Source organism: Calidris pugnax, unplaced genomic scaffold (genome assembly GCF_001431845.1).
Source record: "Calidris pugnax isolate Ruff unplaced genomic scaffold, ASM143184v1 scaffold26, whole genome shotgun sequence".
In the NCBI taxonomy this organism is placed as follows: domain Eukaryota; kingdom Metazoa; phylum Chordata; class Aves; order Charadriiformes; family Scolopacidae; genus Calidris; species Calidris pugnax.
The window spans coordinates 774,338-799,039 of NW_015090765.1; the positions used below are offsets into that span (position 1 = coordinate 774,338).

A 24,702-nucleotide genomic window follows, 5' to 3' on the forward strand; every position below is an offset into this window, starting at 1 on the left:
AGTTTCTGTACAAGAAAACATTGTATCAGGGAAGTTTCTCCAGCTTAGAAAAAATACGCTCTAAGACAGGAACGGAACAGATATCTACATACTTAGGAATAGAATCAATAATCTAAGTACAGAGTAATTCATTATTTCTCATGAAAATTAACTAGCGAGCATTATATAAAATGATTGTGTGTAGGTATAAAAACAGTGAAACTGCAGAACGGATTGCCATGGACTATTACGAAGGAGAAAAGAATAATGGGCTTAAAAACTTTCAGATAAAGAAACAGGGGAGAAGCTCCTGAGGATCCAGCATCCTTGTTAGCCCAAATATATCCTACCATGGTGGAAGCCCCTTAAACCTGGAGGAGCATATGCCAGTGTATTTATCAAAAGCAGCAAGTGTGTCATTTCCTGATATTTTACACTCCTTTGCAGACTATCCAGGGCCGATTCCTGGACAAGAAGATTGATCAACTTTTATTCTGATCTTGGGTATCAATATTTCCATTGCTATTCAATGTAACTATCACAAGGGCACCAGAAAACCAAGACTTGATTTTCAGTGTCTTCCCACAAACTGACTGGAAAGTGATTATGGAAAGTAGCTCAACTATCAACAGCCAAAACATTTCTAGTTGTAGCAGAATTAATAGATCTAAACCCATTTATCTGTTACACTGATGAATGTAATGTTTAAAACATAACCTTCCATGGTTCCCATAGCAGTAGAGCTGATACTTCAGGGAAGTGGAAGATAACACGTACAGGCTCATAAGAACACAACCTTGCAGAAATTGACAGTCAGCTTTTTGCCACTAGGTTGAAATCTAAACAGCAAGTTATCCTAAAGGTGTCTCAGCAGAAAGCATACATCTTATCTGCACTCTCTCTCTTACTGGGGTCTGAAATACCTACGTTCACTTTGCAAATCTTGTTCATGCATTTCTAGATTGAAGCTGAAGTTGTTTGTTTTCTCCCCTCACTGCATCAGTGCCGGCACACAGAACAACTTCACCCTCCCAAAGAAGAAAACCTGAAGAAGGGGGTAACTCTTAATAAAATAAAATGCCAGATAACTCAGTTCAGACCACTCCATTCTTACTTTATTCAGTGCAAGACATAAAAAACTGTGAAACTAGAATTGAAGAGGTATGTTCTTTTCTACCACAGTTAAAATTTATAATCTGAACAGACAAGAGTCATTAAGTTTCCTTCTTTTGAACACGCTTCAGAAACCACTACTAAATTCAGTCCCTAATTTAATTAAGGTTTCCACTGTAGTATTGCTTTTGCAACCCACAAGTAAGGTATATCCATAATAGGTAAAATAATGTACATAATACGCTGTTACCTAACTCATCTCAGTAAATTAATACTTTAAAAGGAAAGCCTATAAGCACTATCATATTTAAGCAATAAGACATAAGAGGGTGTGCATATGCTGTAATAACGACACACCTTAATAATACAAGAAGTATGTCATTGTTATCCCATACTACACACCCTAAAATGCTTCAGTATAGATCACATCTATGTGTTTAACAAATGAAATTAGGATACTTAGAATAGATGTCTATTTAGTGGCTGATAATCTCAATGTTTCATCAAAAAAAACCCACAGAAAACATGCCAGAGAATATTCCTGCTCAGGTAACCATTTCTAACAATTTTATTTTTTTTTTTTATCAGCATCAAATTACAAACACAGACTGCTAAAAAATACTCATTCCAATGGATGCACTCACCATTCCTACAAGTAACAAGAGAGCCAGTGAAAAGGATCTCATTTTCTAGAATTTTGAAGCATTCTTGCAAGCTCAATGGTGAGTTTTAAAAGACAAGGTGCAGCTAAAAACCTTTAAATAGGCTCTTAATTTTTTTTTGTTAAATTGTTTCTGTCTTTCCATTTACACAACTCAAAAAATGGTTTAATAAAACCAACCCACTTCAATTCCCTCTATTACTTCACAGTCTGAACTCAGGGACTGAGGAGCTAAGTGGTTTTAGCCAAACTCTCCCACAACAGCACTGTACTACTTGCGGTCTAAAGCCAAAGTAAGCACAAAAATGCAACATTCAATTGCATTTTTCTTAATTATATCATTATTCGCCTTGGAAGTAAACTGAAACATTTTAGAAAAATGTATAATTGAACATTTGACTGAACACTAACTACTTAGCCTTTGCCACACAAAACACAAACAAAATTATGTTTCTGGCAGCCAGAATAAACAAAATCTAATGCTGATATGCCTTCATCTTAAACCCAACTGAAATGTATTTAAATATTTATCACATTTGACTCCAAAGAATTTATTACTGCAATAAGCTTTCTCAGGCATACTCAAAATAACTCAACTACTTACTTTCTTCAGCTGAGGCATACTATTACAAAAAACTAACATCAACAATCTTTCAAGCTTAATCAAACTTGACAAAATGATTGTTATTTAATGGATTTCCATCCATTTAATATCTCTTTGGTTATATAATTGGAACCAGTTTCCCAATTAATGTGAACTTTTCTCAATTGTATTACCCAAGAACAAAGAAAATTGTAGATATCAATGTATTATAATAATACCAAACAGTTTTCCAACTACACAGTTGGAAATGCCGCTTATCTTTTAAATGAATGGCATTCAGAAAAAGGGATGGTTTTTTTGTCGTTTTGTAAGTAACAATATTGACTAAAGTGAAACAAGAAACAAATCTTGAATTTTAAAATAGAAAACTTTGAAGACGTGCTTATATAAATAATGCAGCCATAACCAAAACCAGCAACAAGTGATTTTTCCAAGCAATTTTTGTTACTTTGTGCAACCGTGATAACTCGCTGTGGATGCTCAAAAGCTTCTCATATAGATATTGCTGCTGCTGAGACACATTGGTCATATGAGCAAAATATCTAAATTGGGGGTCAGGGGAGAATGTATTCCACACCCACTTTTTGAGAGGTCTTGCCAATTCCTCTGTTATTTGGGAGAAGGAGATCAGATTCAATATAGACGACATGAAACAGATATGAAAATAGTCTAACAACAAATCTTAAAAATTGCAAATGCCAACAAGTCTCTACAAGTATATTACTGGGCCAGAATGAAGGAAAATCATTGTGAAATAAGCTTTTCTGGAATGCGGTTATAGCAAATAATCATGAGGTGATGCCGAGAACTAGACAAATCTGGTATTCGAAGAATGTTAAAAACATTGAGGTCACAAATGCACACTGTAACTTTAGTACTCACTTCTTATCCCACTATTTTGATATTAAATCTAATTCATCCTTCATTCTAAGCTTATAAGCCATGATTTAATGAACATCTCTCTTTTCCACATGCTGTAACGCATGTGGAAAAAGAAACAATACAGTTAAAAATGAAGTGAGGTTGATTTTGTGTATGCCATTTACAGAAAAGGAATATTGCTTTGTTTCAAAATGCTACATTATAACATAGATTTTTCAGTAGATTTCCAAAGCAGATATTCTCTCTTGGACCAAAGTTTTGTATTTATTTATATTTTTCAGAATTAAAGAACATTTCCTGCACTTTTAGCTCACAGGTAAACCTAAGATAAAGCACCAAAGTCCTAATTGCACTGGACGTTTTTAATACTAAAAGCATATTTCCCTGATTATAGTCCAGAGTAATATAATGCCTCAATCTGCACAAAGTAGTTACATAATCTGACCTCGTCCCACCAGTTTGTTTCAGAGACACACTAGAATGGATTTGGGTTTAACAGGGATAAAACTTTAAGTTCTGAAGACATGGGGGGTGGGAGAGAGCAGAAAGTTCAAGACAGTTCTTATATTAAATTCCCCACAATTCACTGCAGAATGACAACAGGAATATTAGCAGCTCAGCAAAACAACAGATTGTTTTCTTTGGTGGTGGGTGGCGTTATTACACGTTATTTATTACATTAAAATTGTTTTATTCCTAATTTTATGTATAGACTGGTTGCTTTAGCTCAAATAACTTGGCAAAGATTCCAGTCAGAACACGTGTACTTTTAACAAAAAAAGCAGACAGATATTTTTTTACTTGAGGATAACTGAAAACCTGTTGAGTATCTGTGTGTGATCTGTTTTTCCTATCTCCTTTTGTTGACATAAATAAAACATGATTTCTCATGAAGATTAAGGAACCAGCCAGTGCAAGGAAAAGAAGAGCAAGTAGTCTGAGGACACCTATATGATGAAACCTGGACAGAAAAGTTTCTTCAAAGACATGAGTAGGACCTCAGTTAGATACATAAATCCAGAAAGATGGGGAGGGGAAGAAAATTTCTTGTCGGGACCACAACATAACGATAAGTTTATGCTTTTAATATTGAAGAGGGGGAGGGGATGTTGGTGTTTAAGGTTTTCTTTGTTGCTTCTTTTTCTTGAAGTCACATAAAATGGAGATAGGTACTGCAATATCACTATTTTTATGCTGGGAAACATGCAGAGCTTAGGTGACATTTCAAAGTCTACACATTTTTTTAACCCCCAAGGGAAAACACAGTAGCTACAAGAAACAAACAAAGATAGATACAGAAACAACCTGTAAATTGTCCATTTTTTTAACCCCCAAAGGCAAACACAGTAGCTACAAGAAACAAAGAAATAAGATAGATACAGAAACAACCTGTAAATTGTACAGAACTCTGGTAACACTAAGAGTAATATCAAAACAAGGACAGTTGGGACTTTGTACAAAAGGTGATAGGAAACCTCATGTCCTATGTTCTCAGCTTGCATTAAAACCTGCAAGATTTGTGATATTTGGTTAGGGAAGCTCTAAAGCACAAGTTCCAAAAGCCATTCAAAAGAAGATCTGGGTGTCAATGTTCTTCCTCTTTGCCCAGGTTCGCTCTGCACCTCAGATATAATGAGTTGCAGGCTGGTAAAGAGCTAAAAACAATAAAGGGATCATCATACAAGTAGCATTAACTGCAACTAAAGCTTGAACTGCCTTATCGGCAAATCTGTGAAAGTTGGGGCTTCAGAGATCCATACTAGAGGCCAGTTCAAATGCTCAGCTTATTAGGCCATTGCTGATATAGAAATAAAACTCCTTTAGAGTTTATCCTGGTGTCCGTTACAGCTAAATGAAAGCACCTGCTCAAGTGATCCTGTGACAGCATATCCTTGAAAAACATAAAGACACTGCAACCAAACACACCTGAAGGAGTTCTCTCTCAGCAACATGAAATCAGGCTGTAACACTTCATGGATCAGATTGCAGCATTAGCACTCTCATCTCAGAAATTTGCCACTTCAAAAGGTTTTGGCCTGCATCAGTTTATTTCTGACAGTCACAGGGCAATGAAGACAGAGAAAGAAGGAAAGTTTTGCTCGGACAAATCCAGGTAAACTGCTGATAAAATCATTGGTTCCGCAATATTGGGGCCATACTCAGAATTCTCTATAAGAAGCCATGCTTATGGCAGATCCCCACTCAGGAGAATTTCAATACAAAGACAAAAATTCTTCATCAGTAACTAGCCCTAACGTAAGCACTTGGAAAATAGATCTGAATATATTCATATTTTTCTTCTTCCTCTTAACACAAATTGTATTTTGCATATAAATGTAGATTATTTCTTTGCTCTTTTACTATAATAAAAATCGAATTCCATAAAATTACTAATTATTGACCTTTACTTAAAGTAAGGACATTTCTTCATTAAAAGTCTCATAATTAATTTACAAATCATTACTAAAATCAGGGTATCAGAACCATATCATAAATTACTATAGAATAATACAGGAGGAAGAGTGCCATCTAAATAGCCTAGTTCCCTTTTATAACTTCTAACTTGCAAGTTCATTCATAAACTTTTCCTTTCCATCTACAAATACTAGGTTTTGTATAAAAGAAAACAACACGCTACAGGTTATTAGGAAACAGCCAAAAGAGCCTAAAAAGTCTGTACAATAAAAACTACAATGAAAGATCTGAAAGTGGTTTTGCCAATTCCATGCGATTAGTCAAAAGACGGCATCACCACGCTGTACTGAAACAGTATGAAGTAGTCTCTGCTTTATAAACAAATAATCCAACACCTCCAACCTCAGGATTTATAAATTCAACTCCCTTTGACATTTAAGTTAGTGATGGTGCTTGAGGCCAACATGCTGCCTTTGGAAAAAAATTGGAAATCAGCCTCTATGTCCTTTCCCTAGGACTCTGCAGGGAGCACTCTCACTCAGACATGGAACCACTGAAATCAGCCACTTTCTCCCCAATCCTGCAAAGAGTGTTTGTACCAGGTGTATGTCTAAACCACCCAGATGCTCTGCCCTGTATGGAGTCCAGAAAGGAAAACCAGGAATTATACAAATTTACAAATTGGAAACATTCTTTTTTTCCTTTATATTGGGGGGTTTTTTTGTTGTTATCTTTTTTTTTTTTAAACGAACACAACTAGGATACAACTTTTATAACATATTAGGAATAAGTACTTATACTGTATACATGCATCATAAAAGTTTTCAAGTTGAAGAAGTTAAGCTTTAAAACTGCTGAGATGATTTAAGTCAGCAGAAGAAACCTGCAAACATGAGTACAAATCAAAAAGTTGGTCAAATTGGGGGGTTGGGGGAATATAATGATTTACAAGTCCTACCTATTAGAAATTCTTAGCATGAAAAGCATCAGCTTTAACGAAACACAAACCATTAACAAATTTGTGTAGAAAAACGTAAAATAGCCTTTATAAGTTGGTCAAACTGGGGGGTTGGGAGAATATAATGATTTACAAGTCCTACCTATTAGAAATTCTTAGCATGAAAAGCATCAGCTTTAACGAAACACAAACCATTAACAAATTTGTGTAGAAAAACGTAAAATAGCCTTTCTTTTCCATCAGTCTGTTTTCTTGAGCTATTAGAAAACATTCCAAACTGATTTATAGTCATAGGAATCAACTTCACCGATAAATTATTTCTGGATTCCCAGAACACATCCAATGACCCAGTTCAAATTTCACAATCTTGTATTCAGCCCAATAGACTGCATTTGATTAGATGCACATTATGTGTCTTTCTGCTCCTTCACACAACCCTAAAAAGGAGAGCTTTGTGACAACTGGATATACAGTTATAAACTCAATAGACAACAGTCTTGCTTCCTGGCTCTCTCGGAAACCACACAAATTCTCAGCTCCCCCACACAAACACACAGAAAAACCAAACCAACCAACCAAAAACCCCCAGAAACTTCAGTCAAAAAATTGTCGAGATTACAGCACTTCAAGCAGAAAAGAAGTTCCAGTTTCTTACAGAAGGCTGAAAACAGTTATCTGTAATAATGAGCTGAAACAAAACATGGCAATTTGAAACAGCAAATGGGTAAGTGGTTCTGAGGTACTTCACTTTGGTACCTTTCTGGACTGTTACATTTGTCCAAGTTTCATTTTCTCTCTTCCTCTCTGATAATTACAGGAACCTGATGTGACAGTGACAAAAAGAACTTTAAGAAAATGCTTGCTGTATTTAAAACCAAGGACAAACACCTGAAAATCATGCCTAAAGACTAGATCTCATCTCTCATGGTAATCCACACAGATTTCTTCACTCGTCACCACTCCAGTGTCTCAGTTTGGTGTCTTCCCAATGAGTTACTACCATTTCTCTCTGCATTGGAGCAAACAAGCAGGCAGACAGACAGCCAAAACCTTAGATTTTCAGATTTACAAATCTAAAAAGAACCACAGGGGAATATCCAAGCTGTTCCCCTTTTCATGCCACACTATTAGCCTCACACACGTCATTCATCATACGTATCTGGCATTAAAAACAAATAATACTGCTCAATAATTTCATTCTAAGTTGAGTGAGCTCCATCTATTTAAATATTTCCTACTGTTTACACAAAATCTTTGCTATAGTATCTAGTCCTTATTACTCACCTTGTTCTCAAAGGACAAGGAGGACAGTTTACTCTCTTCCTTCTATTTATCCACAGTCTTCTCATGTCTAACCTCTGGCCATCTCAGAATAGCTTTTTTTAAAAGCTAAACTTCCTTGATTCATGCTTAGCTCAATATACACCACTCTGGTTTGCCAAGAGGAAGGATGGGGAAATGCCAACACCTGTACAACTATATGCTAAATTAGACAAGGACATTCACCTGCGTATGACACAAGAAACTATTGGAAAATAGTAGTTTCCTATAATAACAGACCTGAATGTTACAGTGCACATCAATACATTTCTATTTATTTCTGTGTATTTGGGACATCGAAACAGTGCTGTAAACTCAGAAGGTATGGCACATACAGTACTTTTAACTGACTTACAAGTGTATACTGGTTTGTGCCTTTCTGGACAAATTTCTCTTTGGCTGCTTGCATTGCAAACTTGTACAATTTCTCTTCATATAGAATTATTCTGAAATAATTTTCAAGGATAATTACTCCAAAGCGGAATAGGTCACTTAGAGTAAAGAACCTCTTCTGATGTTAAGATCACATTCAGCTATTCAAAAACATACAATCCTTTAAGGTAATCTATTCTGTTCATCCAAATTAACTTTCAACCATAAAAAAAACATTTTTGAATAAAGACAAAGCACACCTATAATGATTTTATTATTTTATTTTCAAGGAAAATAAAGCTGAAAAGAAATAAAAATTTAAAATTTCCCCTTAATTTTTCTCTAAAAAAATTAAATATAATAGGATTTCTACTCTTCATCTTTAGTTTCTAGGCATAGAGCCCATTTTCAAATCATGTGTTTGAGATATATGTTGCTTTCCCTTTTTAGTCTAGACCATTTCTTAGTTCCTCTAAATAAACACAAAATACACTGAGTACACACAGATAATAGAATAAACTTGATAGGGAAAAAACCCTTAGTGAAACATACCAGCAACAAAACCATTTATTCCAAGAGTATTATACACTCTACTCTTGTACCCTGTGAAACTGGAGGGAACAAAGAATGCTCCATAATCCTGCAGAATTTCAGATCTCAGAGAAGCACACGGGGAGAGAAAAATGCCACAACTGTGTGAGAATCAGGCAGACAGAACTGCTGAGGGGAAGAACTACAGATCATTCCCAAATACCTACAGGAGAGGTATCTCAAAGAGTAGGAATAATGATACTGATAAGGTGCCATCATCGTAACAATATTTCAATGAAGCATAATCACATTTCCACCACTGCATTCAATTAATACCTTCATTATCTCTGTCACTACATATAGAGCTGGTTTTTTTGGGGGCGGTTACTTGTTTGGTTTTTGGTGTTTTTGTTGTTTTTTTTAAACAAGCAACATCAAAAAACATATAATAATAAACATTTCAGGACCTTCTGGAAAAGCAGGGTCTCCAGAGGAGATGAGTCTGTTAGTTGTAAGCTGAAAATACCAAGATGCTCACAGAGTTTTGTAAATGCTGTAAAACCACATGACTCAACAGCAGGTTTCAGAATCTTGCCTTCTTGACTGTTAAGCAAAACCCCTGACTTACAGAAATGTCCGTGCTGCAGTTTTTCCTCCAATTTTTAAAGAAGATGAGAAAAACTTATGGAGAGGTAATACATAGACTGAATCACACAAGAAGCTTAGGTGGAAAAGACCGTCTTATGCTAACAAGGATTACTCGTGGAGATGACAAATACTAAGAATGAAGAAAACCATCCCAAATCATTCTATGATTTTAAAAACCTGTGTACTTCTTAAGAAAGCTTATAAAAATAACTTTCTCCTCCAGAAGATTTGAAAATAATTTAACTTAAAATATCTTGGGGGGGGGAGGGAGAAGGGGGAGGGCCTCAGGCACCTTAAAACACTTTAATAGTTACAAGAAAGGTTAGACTTCAATACACTCTATTTTTAATACTCTCCATGGACAATTACAGAGTTGAAATTCCAAACAGGTGTCACTTCAATATTTTACCATTTTTACTAATAATGTTGACTGCATTATAAAGTGTTCCATTTACCTTTTTTTTTGTTTGAAAGCAAAACAAAAAAGTAGATAAAACATATTAATTACACCCTTTCACAGTATTTAGTCAAGTAAGACCGAGTTTTGCTACACACGGGCTACTTGTAAGTCCTTAGTATTCGATATAAAATTATTTTACCCCACTAGTCTACAAAATCCAAGAATTAATATCCATTCAGTAAAGCAGCGGGATTCTAAAACCAGAATATAACTATTTTACAGCACAGCAGAGACATTACTGTAAAACACACCACATTTATGGTACTCTAAGATTTCCACTGGAGGCTAATATAGACAAATTAAAGGAATACAAACTGAGTCCATAGTATAATATGGATAACTCCCATAAATAACTCCCATAAAGTTAGCTGTACTTTTGCTATCATCTGTTTCCTACTAACTGCCGACAGCACCTGTGCTGCAATATAATGAAAATAAAAGAAGAACACAATGCATTTAAGTGCTTCACTGAGGTCTGTCATGCAGCTGTTCATTAAATAATTACATATGCAATGATTCTTTCGACGTAAAAGAAGTTTGAGGGGACAGAGGGAAAAAAAACCCTCACAAAACCAAAATCTCTGCAGCTGACCAAGTGCACTGAAGGTTAAAGGGATGCTGTAGACAACTCTTTATTCGGATCCTTAAAAGCATTACTGTTGCAGAAAAATTGGCTTACAGATCAGCTAGCTAAGACTGAAGCTTTTAAAGATTAACCTCCTTAAAACTTTAATCACTTCAGAGTTTAACTGGCTAATCTGCAACACAGTTTGTCTCTTATGTCTTATTTAAAATAAGTAGTGAAATGTTTGAGTATCACATTTTTTTCTAGAAAAGATGCCATATACCAAAGGGGTAAAACAAAAGTAATTAGCACTGGAATTTTAAAACTATTACTTTTCCCAGCATGTGTAATGATTTTCAGAGATTCTGTATTGGGAATCTCTAAGTTTAGGAGTTCACTCCTTTAAAAACTGACTTATTTTAAAAATGTCTTTAACCGACTGACAGAAATTCTATTTTTCAATGTAATAAAGTTTAGGAGTTCACTACTTTAAAATCTGACTTACTTTAAAAATGTCTTTAACCAACTGACAGAAATTCTATTTTTCAATGTAATATTGAATTATATATTTTTCAGTTCTTCTCCCTGACCCAGTTGTGAAGCTCCAACAGCAGTGTATATTCACTTAAGATCTCAGAGGTATGGCTGTCACTCGTAAGTTATGTACATCAGCACACAGTGGAAAGCTGTACAGGACCACACAGGTGGTATGGAATTAAATATTTTTTAGTTCTTCTCCCTGACCCAGTTGTGAAGCTCCAACAGCAGTGTATATTCACTTAAGATCTCAGAGGTATGGCTGTCACTCGTAAGTTATGTACATCAGCACACAGTGGAAAGCTGTACAGGACCACACAGGTGGGTTTTTTCAAAAGACTAAGGTTGGTGAAAATACAGACATACTTTGAAAATGCATAAATACCACTCTTTACTGTCTTTTTTTTTTTTTTGATATCTCAGGTTAGTTGGAATTCAAAAGTTGAATTTCATAAAATACATACTTCACGTCTATTTAAAAGTTCATATCTGAAGTTGCTCAAAGGTGCTGAAATGCTAAAATCTACAGCAAAGGTAAGGCTCTACACAAAGGAGGAATATGTTCATTCCAACACCAACTCCTCCTCTGCTGGGAGGACACAGGCATCCCACTGGATCTCAAAGATACAGCCTACCTTCAGGAGCATTTCTCTTAGTATCATAACACATGTAAGCTATCTTCAAAGGATTGTATTAAGTAACAGTTTTTACAATTTACAATTAAATTTTATAATTTAAGTAAGTATATGGATAGGTGATTAGCTTGCCTAGAAATGTATGTTCATTTCTATACTTGCACATACTTGAAATGAAAATTACTAATTCATGACACGACTACCACTAACACCATTACAGGTTATAGTGGAAAATTTTCTTCCCTGCTACTCACAATCCGCACAAACACATTATATCTAGTTTAAACATAAGACAACGTATCTGTTTCTAGGTATGACTTTCATTGGCCTAATTAACATTAGCCTCCCAGTGCTGAGTAATGCAGATGACACTTACTTTAGCTAATTTAGCTCTGGGACAAAAATGAGTTTAGAGTGTAATATTACATACCAAAGCTTCCTCCTCTGATGTATAACTAGTTATGTCTAGAAAGGTATACAGCAGAATTAAAACCGGATTATAAGTAAGAAAAACATGCAGAAATATAAAAGCTAACATGCAACAACATACTCTCTCAAGGATTCTTTCTACAAGCAAGAGCATGAAGTTTGATTATCCTAATTTTAAACTGCTCTGTATGTCTCAGCTGATTTCAGAGGGTTATTTTTAAACTTAAGCTGTATCTGTGTAAAGCTGAAATGACTTGTCTGAGACAGACTGTGGAGGGTACCCAAGCACGTGCATTTGAAGTATCACGAGGAGCAACTGTCAGATTAGTACGTTTCACGATTTCCACTTTCTGCTGAAAACCAATGGCTTAGATGTTTTTCTGAACCAAATACTTTATTAACTTGAAGAAGAAGTATAAATATCTATTCACTCCTCCAAGTTATCTTACTGAGGAATCTCACTTTGGCTTGCATTTGTCAATAAACTGCAGATGGACTGCTGTTTGCCAGTAAACTGAAGATGCTCAGATTCTAAGCTGAAATTACAAAAAAAATGTTCCTTTTGTTCCTCTTGAATACCCCACAAAAGTTTCCAGCAAATGGAAGAAGAACATCTTACTGCTTTTGAAGTATCAGTCAATATGTATGATATATAATACTAACAAATATCATACCTTATTCTCAGTTACATCACACAATTCAACAAATGATACAAAAAAGTTCTAGGGCCCTTACCAGCTACTGCAATGATCAATAATGCACTACAAAAAACTTCAGATAAGTTTCACAGCAATTTGCAGAAACTTATCAAAGTTTCCGTATTCAGTTATAAACAGAACAAAGTTAAAAGCTGCGAAGCCATTAGAGAAATAGGAAATGCAAAGAGTGTAAGATTAAGAAAAATCTCTTTAGGTAATTTGATGAGATGCAGACAAGTAGAAGCTCTAAGAAGATACAGTGACCAAGACCTACTGACAGTATCTTTCCCTCAACAGAGATGGCTTTGCTCACTTACCACTGACAACCAGAAGACACACTATTTATTTAACAAGACAAACTGCAAGACTTGACTTCAATAAAATTTCATAAAGGATATTTCTGTTTAATTTTGGACAATGTGTTTATCCCACAACTTATGTGTTTGTTAAACAATGCAAACAGTTTAAGTAACTCCTAATCCTTTAAACCAGAATACATAGACACCAAATACAACTCTCTTCAGCGAAGTTCAAGCTGCAATTGCGTTTTATAATTACCCAATTCTCTATGTATTTGTGTCAAATTAACAAAACTACAATTACAGTCAACACTAAAAGTTGAAATAGGGACACCATCTTTCCTAGATAATTCCTAAATGTTCTCAAAATGATCCCTTTTCCCTCAGCCAAGGGCAGGTCCATCAGGCACAGTTTTACCCATGTTAGCCCATTTTTCAAAATCTGGGCGCAACAAAATGAAAAATATTATCTGCAGGTTTTTTTATTATTTAACTTTAAAATTACCTGCACAGCTCCACTCCCTACATTGTCTTAATTTATGCCTCAGAAATCTGATCACATGAATTAAAGCCCAGAGATATGGGGGACATGCAGGCTTGGGGAAAGAGAAGAGCTTTCTACAAAAGTCTCAGAGGATTTTGTCTATTAGTTTTTGGCTGGAGCTTCGACTAAGGCATCTCTAAAAGCTGTGGAGACCACAAGGGATCCAAAGAGTCATTTTCCATCTTAACATACTAAAGCTTGGGGGGGGGGTGGGAGTGGGCACAGGTCTTTGCCACTATTTCCCCCCAACCTTGTCTCATAAAATGCCATTAACAGCATGAATAGGAAACAACTATCAGACCATATCACCCATTAGATGCCAAGACAAATTATCTGATTCAGCCTATATTATTTGGCAAAAAAAAGCTTTAAAAAAAATCCAAATGTCCAAATTCACTGGCAAATAATTCCCTTTACAACAGAGCTGGGGGTGGATGGGGAGGGAAGAGTGGTAAGATCTTCACCAATAATCAGCCAAAGATCTCCATGATCCATGGCAGAAGGACTAACTTTTGATAGAAGACAAGACTCAAAGATCAAAGCTCCCTTCAATCCTATCACAGAGCATGAAAAGCTTCAGCCTTTTTTTTCCTTTATGAAAACACAGTGAAGACAGCTTAACATGTTTTTCAGATACAAACCACTGCTTATTTTCCATTTCAGAGAAACCATGTAATTTCATAAAGATCCTTCACTCAAAGGAGAGGAAGAACACTTAAGAGGATTTTAACTCAAATTACCTGTAGAACTAAATGATATTCATAAGTATGTCCCATATACATTTATGTCAAATATTCTATTCTTGCCTTCTGTCTCACCCCCCCCAGTTTCGCCTATTACTCTTTAATGATACTAAAGCTTCTTTTAAGGTGACAAACAGAAAACCATAACGCATCTTTTCTTATTTCATTTCCATGATCCATGATGAATGTTGACTCACGTTACACTCACCCAAAACTTTGAAAAAAAAAACATCCTGCCAAAATCTGTGTTTCATAAGTAATTTACTTTAGTACTTGATCTTTGCAACATCTCTAACTCCACAATCTTAATTAATTAAAATTTTATTACCACATTTGGGAAACAAATAAAAATTTCACTAATTTTGCCAACTGACTGAATAGATGTTCTTAACTTTTAAGTCATCAGATTTCATTTTACTTGGAAAGTTTAAAGTCTTCATAGCTTTGCCTAATGAGCCATCTGAGAACTGATAGAGAAATAATATTTTGTTCAGTCAAGAAAAAAATAAATCTTCTTTTAGAAAGGTGTTTCTTGTAGTGCTAGCATCCTACAATTGAATGGGAAATAACATTTGGGTACAGATATATCACTTAAGAAGCTTCATTTCTTTAACAGAAGCTCTGGTCATTTATTTCAAAACTTTCAAAACAGACACGTTACTTTCTTTGAAATAGGTAAGGAAGATTTGTATGACAAAACATCTCAGCACGACTCAAACTCTTGCAGTTGTTTAAGGCAAGATCAAACCACGTAGTTCAACCCCAACGGAGCAATTTAAAAAAGAAAGCATCCCTAAGCCTTGGCTTCAAAGTTTATTTCTCCTCTAATGACCTACAACTGCGTGTAGCACATTAAAAAGCCACTTATCTGAACTCGGTCAGCAGTCATCAAGCACATGCTGGCTAGGCATGCATTAAGGAGAGGATTACCAGCCAGAGCAAACAGCAATTGCTATACAGAGTGGTATCATGTTGTAACAGTAGTAGAAACACTTGAGAGAAAGCAGGAGCTTCCACTGTTTCAGCACAGCACTACGTTGCCAAATGTAGTATTATGCAAGCGTACCACAAACACTGTAACTATCCGTCACGTGTATCAGAAACAATGCTTACACCAGTAATTAATGGATGACATCCCCCCAAAACATAAGGCTTATGCTTGACTCTGAAGAAATGAAAACCACACTGTTGAAGAAAACGAGCCACCGGTCGCGTAGACCAGCACACAGTGAGTAACACAAACCTCTGCTACACCAGAGAGCAAGCAGTAAGCACCAACATCCCTTCCCCTCTCTTCTCTGGAGAAGACAACACATGGCCAATGGCAAGTCATGACTAAGCAAGTGAGCTGAGCGTTGGCTGCAAGCTATCACACTGGTAAAAGCTTGCTGTATCTGTGTCATAAATCCAGTGAAGAGTCCGTGTCTTTGTCCTCTGCAGCTGATTTTGTCCCCCAGTACAAAGACTTCTATTGCAACATTTCCTAGTGGCCATCTCCTTCTCTAGCTCATCTTGCCCCACAAGTTCCTAAGTTCACAGCAGTAAGAGTTTCACTCAGACTTCTCAGAAATCTAATTTGCATAGTATGACCACAGTATTTCATTTATCTGCGGGATTTTTAGAGTCCCTGATCCAGATGAGTAAGATATACCTGTTCATTGCACCTCACATCATGAGACCAAGGAAGAGAACCAAGTGCTACTTGATGAATTCTTGGAGAGGGCATTTAAAATAGATCCCTGTACTGCCTTGTTCAGTGTCCCGTTTTTGTCAGCATCCATCATGCCATATGTGAAGGATAGAACACTGAGTAAAGAGGGACCGTTTTAATCAAGCCAGTTTATTGGCATATTATTTTTAATTCTTTTTCTAATCCACAATATACATTTGTATAAATACACATTTGTATTTATTTGAACATGACAATGAAAGGTCATCTGCCATCTGAAGGATGATTCTCAAAATGCAGTCAATGATAAAATTACTGACACAAACAAACATTTATATTAAATACACGACTTCTAAATTTGCAGCAGACTTCTTCTGCATTCAAGGAATATCTACTTAGTGGTACAGACCAGAATAAACTATCTTCAGTTAGCCAAAATTATTATTCTATTATTCAAAACCATTATCTACTCCCTCTACCCATGTAACTTCTGTCCATTCTCTGACAGGTTAGACAACACAGATTATCACATGAAGGAAGCTGTATCTCCCAATTGTATGTGAAAGAAATCCTAAAAATTACAAAACGTGATGCAAACTTACCAACTCTATTCCCTGTGGAAAAGGAGTGTCTTCCCAGTCCTTCTGAGGAAATCTTTGTATTATTTTTCCCAAACCTTCTGTGGGGCCTGCTGAAAGATAAAATTCAATTACTTAGAGGCAAACTGGTACAATTTAAATCACCATAGATTTCAGAATATTTTCAGAATATACCAAATATTAGGAAATGTTTTGCCACAAGAGGCAGAACAGGCTCCTCAAATGTTTCTTTCAAGTCATCTAATAACTAGTATTCTCTAGTAATAACACAAGGAGTCACTATATGAAATGAAGCTACAAGCTGCATCCAGCCTATGGCCATCACACATTTGTTCAAAGTGACAGATGGTTACTGGGAATTCTAGTCTCTCTCTACAAACAGTAGTAAATTGAAAACTAATATAATGGATAATGTGATACTTAAAAAAGAAATTAAACATTTGTCAACAGGCACTCTTCACAAAGGAAGTCTATAGATTAAAAATCCACACGATTTATCCAGGACACTCTAGTTCCTTGCCAGTATTTCTAGTTGGTTTCCCTGGATTGTCAGCAGTGATTTTCAACACAGAAAGGTGTAGAGAAAAACTGTTAATTTCTGATAACTTCTCTGATGCAATTTCCTTTTTTCCCCCTCTTTAAAGCCTCAGTGCTATAAATAGTAAGCCCTTCAGAAACACCATAAATATTCAACTGTAGTGTCCCATCATCCTGAATGCTACAGGAATGCACATATAAATATGAATTTTCTTCTTCACCTGCTGAAGTTCTGGAATAAATATTGAAAAAAGCATAACTTTTTTTTATTGAATTTTAGTTCTGGGATACACCACAATATAATGTGGCAAAGTGAAAGAAATTTTTACATAAATCAATACTATCCCAAAGGAATGCTGAATGCTAGGACCATCTTGAACTACACCACTACACAACATAAAGCATGCAATCAACAACTGACATTTTCCACATTTAAAGTACGGTACAATAGCAGGAAAAATGATATAAAAGCAAGCTGCCATCACTGCAAGCAAGGATAAAGGTTTTAAGTTAAAATAAAAGCAGGTATTTCAGAAACCAGTTTTCAGGAAACTATACATAAAACTTCCTAAATAACAAAGTTAAAATTTGCAACCATTTAAAGTATCTTTTAGGAGTGTTAATAACTCATGCTGACCCGTCCCATCCAAGTGTATCACCCTTTCTCTAAAGTCATATTACAAAGCTTTGAGATTAAGTATTTTTATTTTTAAATGTTTTCTTGTGAAATTCTCGAAGCTATACTTTGGTATTATGAAACAGTACAAATTCTGCATTAGTAGTAGCAGTCCATATGTGCTGCTTCCTCTGCAGACAACCAAGCAGCAGCAATGAATACATTATTTTCCTGGCTTTACCATAAAAAACAACTTTCAGTCTGACACAACTCAAGTCTGCTAGCATAAAGCAATTCATAAATCAATGTTACGGTGGAAAAAAAATATGCTTCCTTTAAGCTTCCTGCTAATTTACAGTTTCAGTTTGCTTCTGTCTTGAAACCCACAATAAATTTTACAGAGCATTTGGGTAGAATCAATCCAACAATTTACTAAGAAGGATTTTCTCCATTTTAGGGGAGGCTTGGAGGCGGGTGGTTTCTTCTCTCTCTCTTTTTTTTTTCCCTTAACATTCTACAATTTTCTCTTGAAAATAATTTAGGAACAGAAGTTCTTGGTACAACGTGCACGTAAACTACACAGAGTAACGCCAAACAACAATCTACCCCCAAGACAGCAGATGCTGATTATAATTCCCTACAATCAGACTGGGTTAGTTATGAGATGTACATAGCAGTAAAAGATGGAATCAGCAAGTTAAAAGCCAAACTAGCAATCGGGGAAACTAACCCGGGTTAGTTATGAGATGTACATAGCAGTAGGAGATGGAATCAGCAAGTTAAAAGCCAAACTAGAAATCATAGAATCATAGAATGATTCAGGTTGGAAGGGACCTCAAAGATCACCGAGTTCCACCCCACCGCCTTGCCATGGGCAGGGACACCTCCACCAGACCAGGTTGCTCAAAGCCCCATCCAGCCTTGACTTAACACTTCTCCACAACTTCTCTGGGCAACCTGTTCCAGTGCTTCACCACCCTCACAGTAAAGAATTTCTTCCTAATATCCAATCTCAACGTCCCTAATTTAAGTCTCCTCTCTTCCAGTTTAAAACCATTACCCCTCGTCCTATCACTCCACTCCATGATAAAGAGTGGTTCCCCATCTCTCCTGTAGGACCCCTTCAGGGAACTGGGAGGCCACTATCATTTCTCTCCGGAGCTTTCTCTTCTCCAGGCTGGAAAACCCCAACTCTTTCAGCCTGTTTTCAGAGGAGACAGGCTCCAGCCCTCTGATCATCTTTGTGGCCAATTTAGGGAGAAGGTGCTGAGAAAGCAATTTGGAGATGCCAGAAACCAAAGAACAAAGACACGGCTACAGCTGCAGTTTTTGTATGGAAACAAAGCTCCATATCCATTGCCCTGCAAGAACCAAATAGGGTCATCAGTCACTAATTTCAATTCTTTAAAATCAAGTGTTGCCTCATGTACACTTTCTGACACAGCATCTTCTACTGAATTACCAGTTCTCTCCCCACAGTTTTATTTCAACATCCTTCCAAAATTAGGAGCATATCCCCACACTGTTTCATTTCAACATCCTTCCAAAATTAGGAGCATATTTAGGGAGAAGGTGCTGAGAAAGCAATTTGGAGATGCCAGAAACCAAAGAACAAAGACACGGCTACAGCTGCAGTTTTTGTATGGAAACAAAGCTCCATATCCATTGCCCTGCAAGAACCAAATAGGGTCATCAGTCACTAATTTCAATTCTTTAAAATCAAGTGTTGCCTCATGTACACTTTCTGACACAGCATCTTCTACTGAATTACCAGTTCTCTCCCCACACTGTTTCATTTCAACATCCTTCCAAAATTAGGAGCATAAATGGAAAGGCTTTACCATTCCCTCCCCAAACAGCTCTCAGAAGAGCAGTCACACACCTTCCCACCCAAGGCAAGCAAAGATACTCCTGCATTCCTCCTTTCTTCTACAGACATCCAGTCCCTGTTTCCTTCTTTCATGTAAAAAAAGAACAGAACAGCTACATTTTCAACTAGATAAATTGAACTGATAAACTGATAAATTTTCAACTGATAAATTGAACTAAAAGAACTGATAAATATTTTGTTGTGAGCATGCAGTAACAGCCTTTAGCCTTCACCGCTCTCCTCTTACCCTTCACGTTGGTACCCCATTGAGAGAACTCCTCTTTCCTCCCATTCCTTTATGGAGTCACCTACTGCAAGTCACTTGATTGCCTCTACTACTCTCCTCACTCTGAGAGGGCTGTTCCTTCACTGACTCAGTATCAGAACCTCTTCCCTTGTTAAGCTGAAGTCTCAAATTACCATGTTATCTGCATTTCCTAAGTCATATCTTTATCAAATCTCCTCTTCCTCCAGTTGTCCTAAGAGTGGCAGGTGCAGCACGGAAGAGAGAGCAAACAAATTCAGCCAAGACAGCTGTGAGCACAAGCACCCTCCAAGTGGAGCAGAACTTGTGGTTGAGAGGCCAACAACAAGAAAGGGCAGAACGACCGAGGTCAGAGATACCGAGAGTTCCTGGAAAGGAAGTATCAAAGAATTACATCAGCAAAAAGCCTTCAGTCCCTGCTGTGTACAACTGCCCTAACTTTCTCTGTGGAACACAGGCAACAGCCCTTTCACCCTGAATCCACACCAGCTCTCAAAAGACCGAGACCTCTGACACCACCAACTGCACCTATAAATCATGAAATTCAGGAAAGCAGCTCAACATTTCTTCTCCTTCATGTTTTGAAGCTACCAATTCCTTCTAGTTCTCTTTTTATTACACTGATAGAGTAGAAGGATACTCCCTTCATTAAAGTATAGAAACCTCTTTTAATTTTTAAACCTCTTTTAAGAATTAGGAGATGTAATACTCACTCCTTTATATCAAAATGTTATCAGTCTTTTTAGGTTGCTTTCCTTGGAAGGCCACTAATGCCTGCCACCAGGGTTAAAAGATGACTTTAATGTATGTAATTCCATTTTGCTTTCAAAACAGATTATAAACCTCAGTAGGAATCTACCTGAAAGAAATGCACCTCTGAGCATTTTCTGAAAGCCAGACTGAACTTGTTATGCTCCCTGAACTAGCACTTCAGTTCATCTCTGGGATCAAAGGGAAATAATTTCAAAACAACTAATAATTAAACAAAAGTTAAGCTACCTTGAAATCATTATATATAGAATAAAACGTTCCAAGTACTATTTAGAAGAAATGATTTTGCACTTCTCTGCACACACATTATTCTTCTCTTAAAGTCTCAAGTAAAGCCAAGGCAAATCCTTTACTAGATTTTTAGCATGGACCCTTAAATCCTTCTACTTGCAAATTGTTTTACTCCTCTCTACTACCTAACACAGATTTTCTGTACAACACTCCTACAGGCTGTGATTTTTTTTTCCTCTGGAGTACTGAAGGCTGGCACTTTCAAAAGTGCCATCAAATGACTGCTTTATCATGGTCTAATTGAAGCCACAGCTTTCAATCTGATTGTGTAACACTTCTTAGTAAATTACTAGATGTAAAATTAAGACATACAAAGATGTACAAATAAACTCAACCTGGTTTAGTTTGCTCTTCAGTGGGAAGTAAGTGCTTTCAAGAGAAAAAAAAAAAAGCTAATAGCAGCAGTAGGTTCTAGCCACTTGGAGCCTGGTTCAGAACATTCCAAATCGTGACAAGGTGACTTAAAAATATAATAGAGCACACCATCCTATTGTATTATATCCTCCTTGTAGTTAAGATTAGATTACCATCAGTATGATAATAATATGTGTTAAATCATTCTAGATACTCAACAGATTCAGAAACTTGCCTTTAGCATTATCTAGTAGATTTAGCTATTGATTCATTAGGTCTGAAACATCACTTCTAACCAGCTTAAAATATCCTCAAAGATAATCAGCAGATTCTACACAGGATATGTGGACTAGACAAAGGTTTCTTTATTAAAAACCGGCTGCTTCATTACTGTTACAGGAAAAACAGTCTTGACTCAGGGAATTGGTACTTCAATTTAATTTATGCCAGCTAAAACAAAGTTTTGACCACTGATTCAGGTACAAAGACAAACAAGTAAACAAACATCTGGGACACACCTTTCCTTTCCCTTCTCAAGCTCAACTTCAGTCCAGCACTTTTCCTCCCCAGCCGATAATAAACAATTAAACAAACATCTGGGACACAACTTTCCTTTCCCTTCTCAAGCTGAACTTCAGTCCAGCACTTTTCCTCCCCAGCCCTGAACTACAGCTCCCCTTGTTGATCCATCCATCCCAAATCATTTGGTGAGGTGACAGGCAGCAGAAGAGGTTGGGGTCATGCACGTAGCAGTTTTATTCTGCTGTTCCTTGCCTCTTGTTCATTTTCTTCTGCTCCAGCAGAAGTCTTGAAATGCATTCAAGCAGATGTGCCCCTGGTTCCTCGAGCAAGCTCAGGTTTTGGCACACACTGGGGTGTTTACACTGATTTCAAAGCTGCCTGGAAGCAGCTGTGACAGGCACGGGGCAGTTCCTGACCTTCTCTCATACAACCTGCCCCCTGCTCCCAAAACTTAGCAATTTATGCCCAGTACAGTTATTCCTGATTTTTCCAACTTGGAGACCACTGTTGGCAAAACACTCTTGAAAAAAGAAACACTTTCTATCAACCTCCAGTTCAAGTAAAACTGATTCAGCATCCAAGTTTCAAAAGCATCCAAGTGTCAAAAAGATTCCAGTCATTAAACAATCAAAAGTTAAGGCCCACAGTGGTTCAGATGAATCTTCAGAAAATCATCAACTTAAACATAAAGAAAGATCAAAGTTGGAAAAAAGACTTTACAGAAGGATGCATGAAGGATACACCATAGAAAGGCAATGCTTTAAAGGAAAAAATTTAATTGAATGGTTCTGTATCTAGGATATTAGCATCAGAAAAAAATAAGTATTCATATCCATCAGATGTGAATAAAAAAAACCAAAACAAAACAAACAAAAAAGCATTGTTAATCCTTCCACAGCAAAGTCCTGTGATAGAGATTTACAAATCTACTTATAATGCATAAAATCTAACTACTTCACACGGTTTCTTAAATTGCATACAACAAATAGGTGGGAAACATCTTTCCATCCCACCAGAATGGGACAGGATTTAGGGGTTTTTTAAAAATTTAATTGAATGGTTCTGTATCCAAGATATTAGCATCAGAAAAAAATAAGTATTCATATCCATCAGATGTGAATAAAAAAAACCAAAACAAAACAAACAAAAAAGCATTGTTAATCCTTCCACAGAAAAGTCCTGTGATAGAGATTTACAAATCTACTTATAATGCATAAAATCTAACTACTTCACACGGTTTCTTAAATTGCATACAACAAATAGGTGGGAAACATCTTTCCATCCCACCAGAATGGGACAGGATTTAGGGGTTTTTTTAATGAATCTGCATTCCTTCCAAATCAGGCCAATTCTTCAAAATCTTAGAGCTATAGATATTTCAAATTGCAAAGTAAATTCATTGCAATTTGATAAGTTTAGAAAATAAATAAAATTACTGTTTTCATCTACCCAAGTTACTAAACTGCAAGTTGCATTCTTTGTGAAAAGTTTAGGCCCAGGAATGTTTGAAAGAATCTCCATGCTACAGGTAGTGAGGATCTGGCCTGCTCTTGCCACAAGAAGCTTCTTACATTGATTAGAAGTGTATTTCACCCAAATAAAGACATTTACATTTAATCCTTATACAGAAGGAAAAAGATAGATAGAAGAGGTCTGTCTTACAGACTCTACTCCTTTACATGAATGCAAACACAAAGTAATTTGCTAATGCTGCTAACCAAGATTAAAACCTGTGCAAGAGAAGACTCAGGAGCTGCACTCCCATTTAATAATAAATGCAATTCAGTACAATACGCTCAGCACATTTTTCCAATACTTTGTATAGCATAATTACTGTTGATTCTCTGCTGGCGTTTTTAAATCCAACAAGCTAAATAATAGTAAAATTGTAGTCCCTAAATCTGACGGTTTGGGGTGAGGTGGTGTCAATGCTGTCTACCTTCAGCTGACTTAGTAATAGCTCATTCATCTTTCAGCAGAGCAGTTTTGTCTGAAGACATCAGATTATTCAAGAGGTGGCTGCAACCCAACACTAAAGTGATTTTACATTCTCAACTGGTTTAGCACAATAGGCAGAAACACACACAGAAAAAAATATCTGATATGGGGATTTCAACAAGAACTATAATTTGTTTCAATATATGCTACTGTTAACTACCGACAACTTTCCAGAAACATCAAGGCTACATATCAAATGTTAGCTCATTGTTAAATCAGGTTTCATTCACATCTTTACTTTCCAATGATTTTTCAAACACAGAGGTTGTTAGGGTTTTTTAATTCTTTGGATCAAGTATTTGCAAACAAGTTTAGTCAATAATGCAAAATTCCATTTTATATAAAGGCATCTACTAGAAATATTCAACAAAATTTGAAGACCTCTATTAAAGAGCAAATTAGAAAACCTGAATGGAGGAGAGGGACAACAGATATATATGTGATTTTGCCTTTCCAGTAATGCCTATGCCTTCAGTATGCATTTAAATGTATCCACTGGTCTCCCATATTTTGCATGATGAGTACAGTTTACTCCAGTCCATCGACATGGACTGAAGCTCACGACATCAGCTGTGCTTCAGAAGTGCAAACACTGCCATGGGGACAGACTGCCATTTCCTATTCTATTATACTGTACAGCTCACTTGGTTAAACTAAAGGAGGAGTGACCTCTACCCCACTCTGAAAAAGTAAGAGCCTTTGTGCATTTTTTCCTGATAAAAAATTAAAATAAGCCGATTAAGATTTTCCCCATGAATCAGTTTTAGTTCCTGACCACGTTCCCTCCACTCTGCATCTATCCTTTCCAAAGTCCTCT

At 36.4% G+C, this 24,702-nt stretch overlaps 1 protein-coding gene across 1 annotated transcript in view; it reads right to left on the reverse strand.

Moving 5' to 3' along the window:
• The window catches only part of SBF2 (SET binding factor 2), a 272,308-nt gene extending 254,628 nt beyond the window's left edge, over positions 1-17,680 (reverse strand). Inside the window, exons 1-2 of the mRNA XM_014966465.1 lie at positions 17,620-17,680; positions 16,665-16,753 (exon numbers count right to left, since the gene is read on the reverse strand). Coding sequence (XP_014821951.1) covers positions 16,665-16,753; positions 17,620-17,680 — 150 coding nt within the window. The remainder of the gene's footprint in view (positions 1-16,664; positions 16,754-17,619) is intronic.
• Between the last annotated feature and the right edge of the window lie 7,022 nt (positions 17,681-24,702).